The sequence below is a fragment of the Loa loa genome (assembly GCF_000183805.2).
Source record: "Loa loa unplaced genomic scaffold supercont3.156, whole genome shotgun sequence".
Taxonomy (NCBI): Eukaryota; Metazoa; Nematoda; class Chromadorea; order Rhabditida; family Onchocercidae; genus Loa; species Loa loa.
Window position 1 is genome coordinate 9,407 of NW_018108336.1, and position 2,704 is coordinate 12,110.

The 2,704-nt window shown below is 23.0% G+C and overlaps 2 protein-coding genes across 2 annotated transcripts in view; both read left to right on the plus strand.

The window, feature by feature from the left end:
• Positions 1 to 448: 448 nt before the first annotated feature.
• On the plus strand, positions 449 to 1,443 carry LOAG_14383 (hypothetical protein; the record flags this gene model as incomplete). Its single annotated transcript, XM_003149880.1, has 2 exons — positions 449 to 669; positions 1,284 to 1,443. 2 exons carry the CDS (start codon positions 449 to 451, stop codon positions 1,441 to 1,443), a joined length of 381 nt encoding a protein of 126 aa, XP_003149928.1.
• A 194-nt stretch (positions 1,444 to 1,637) lies between these two features.
• LOAG_17931 (hypothetical protein) overlaps positions 1,638 to 2,704 on the plus strand; it is a gene marked incomplete at both ends in the record, with an annotated part of 3,490 nt that continues 2,423 nt past the window's right edge. The window contains 2 exons of the mRNA XM_020450599.1: positions 1,638 to 1,719; positions 2,188 to 2,299. Of these exons, the coding sequence (XP_020305695.1) occupies positions 1,638 to 1,719; positions 2,188 to 2,299 (194 nt within the window). The remainder of the gene's footprint in view (positions 1,720 to 2,187; positions 2,300 to 2,704) is intronic.

A 2,704-nucleotide genomic window follows, 5' to 3' on the forward strand; every position in this document is an offset into this window, starting at 1 on the left:
AAGACGAGGCTAAGCAGGTCAACAATAATTATTTGCTTAAAATGGACATAAGACGAGGCTAAGCAGGTCAGCAATAATTATTTGGCTTAAAATGGACATAAGACGAGGCTAAGCAGGTCAACAATAATTATTTGACTTAAAATGGACATAAGACGAGGCTAAGCAGGTCAACAATAATTATTTGGCTTAAAATGGACATAAAAAGAAACGAAGTAATTTTCATTATTTATTCTTCAATGATTATCGATAATGTTATTAACGTAAATAAATGAAATTATTTCAAAATTTCATTTATTATAAATACGAAAGTTTAAGTTGAAAAATTAAATAATTAATTTATAATGAAAGAAATTTGTTTGTTTTTTTCTTCCAAAATAAAATAATTAATTTAAAATAATTTTTGAAATTTTGTTATTTTTATTTTGCATTTATTTTATAGAAAAAATTTATGGAAGAACGTCAACGACAAAAGCGTCGTCTTTCATCAGCTAACATTCGAACAAATGATACATCAATGATGGTAATGGTAACATCTAAAAGTAATCATAAGCTACATTGTTATAAAGGACCGTTATATTTTACATCACCGGAAGATCCGGATCGAATATCACCAACAACAGCTTCTGGATCAACTGTTACAACAGTTGTAACATCACAATATAATGAAAGGTTTAACCTCATGAATAATAAATAATTGATAACAAAAAGAATAATATCATCTAAAAATAATCCCTAAATTGCATTTCAATATTTAATTTCAATTAATGAATTCATTTTTACCGTTAAAATTTCAGTTATTCAATTTCATTACCTCATATTTATATTTGTATATTCAATTTTTAAATATGAATTTTTTTCACAATAAAATGTTTTTTCATAGATATCAAATAATCGAAAGAAATAAAGAAAAAATTTTTCACATTTAGCTATTCTTTCAATCTTTTTTCACGTTGTTTAATTCATTCCTTTGGATACTGTAAAAATAAATCAAGGAATGAATTAGGCTAATTAGATCGAATAAAAGATAGAATTTAAAAAATAAAATTATGATAATCAATATTAATAGTTATTAATTAACTACCTTGCAGGTATATTTTTCAAACTAAGACCATATTATATCATTTGATTTTTTTGAAAATTTTTTTTTTTAGCTTTGAAATTTTATTAATTAATGTAATTGATATATACATTTTATTTTAATAATTTCCAATGAATCATCGTAATAACATCTTTTGTATTCCAATTGAGATTGTTGAAATTAAAAGTAAATTAGCTAATTATAGTTCTTCGGAAGATGTTAATCAATCACCGTACAATTCATCAGCTACAACATTTGTCCCAAATAGTACAAGTGCGACATTTGAACCAAACGATGAAGCATTAGTGGAACCATGGAAAGATGAAATTGAAGAAAATATTTTACCATTTAAGTTTATTACTTAACATATTTTCGAGTAATTTCCTTTTCCCTTTTTTTTTTGCTTCTTTTAACTAAAATAACGGATAAAAATAAAAACCTAAAATTGTTGATTTTTAAAATAAATTAAAATTTTATTATTAAAAATTTAAAATATATTGAATGAAAAAATTATTATGGAAAAATTTCAGTGGTTGAAAATCCAGATATAAGTGAAATTATGACAAATTTGGAAATATTTGTAACATCACCAGCAAGAAGGAATGTCACTTATAAATGTCGCATAACACGTGATAAGAAAGGTGTTGATCGTGGGATTTATCCAACCTATTATCTACATCTTGAAAAAGATGAAGAACAGAGGGTATGCAAAATATATGTATATGCATATATTGATTAATTAATTAAAAATTAAGAATGAAAATTATCAATAAATTTTGGCTATAATTTTATAATCAGTTAGTTAATATCAATTAAAAATCAAAATATTAAAATATTTCGCTAAAATACAATAATTCTTAGTATTTCCTGATAATTTTATCAATGAAATAGGACTAATCATCATAAATCTAAGTAATAATTTAAATTTTGAATTTTTTTTTCTTGAAAAAATAATTTTACTTATTTTTATTAAACGGCAAATTTTTCATCCATAATAATTATGTAAACTTTGCCATTTTTTTAAATTTAAAAAAAATTTATTCTAAAAAAAATTTTTTCATTTTAAAAAATATTAAATAAAAATTAATTTATATGATAAAAATTTTTAGGTTTTCCTTTTGGCTGCACGAAAACGAAAAAAAGTACCACAGCGAATTATTTAATTTCCATTGATCCAACCGATTTGAGACGTTATGGTAATTCTTTCATCGGAAAAGTTCGGTAAATATCATTTTGGAATTTTGAACAAGGAAGTGAAAATTTATTTCAGATTAATTTTAGATTTAATTAATTGATATTTTATGAAGTTAGAAAATATTGGTTTATTTTAATTGAAATGTTAGCAGGGAAGTTATAGAATTTATATATTATAAATTTCATTAGTAAAATAATATTATCACGAATATCAAAATTCCTGAATGATATCATCAGGAATGCTTTGTACACTCAATTTCTTGATTCCGGAATTACATATGTGTAATCTTGTAAAGGAAAAAAAGAAAAAGGTTCTAGTAGATATTAGCTATTAAATCTTTCTGTTTAAACAAATTTATTAATCAAAGTTTTCTAATTATTAATACGATTTACCGGAATTTGCTAGAATAAAGCAAAATACTCTTAATTAGT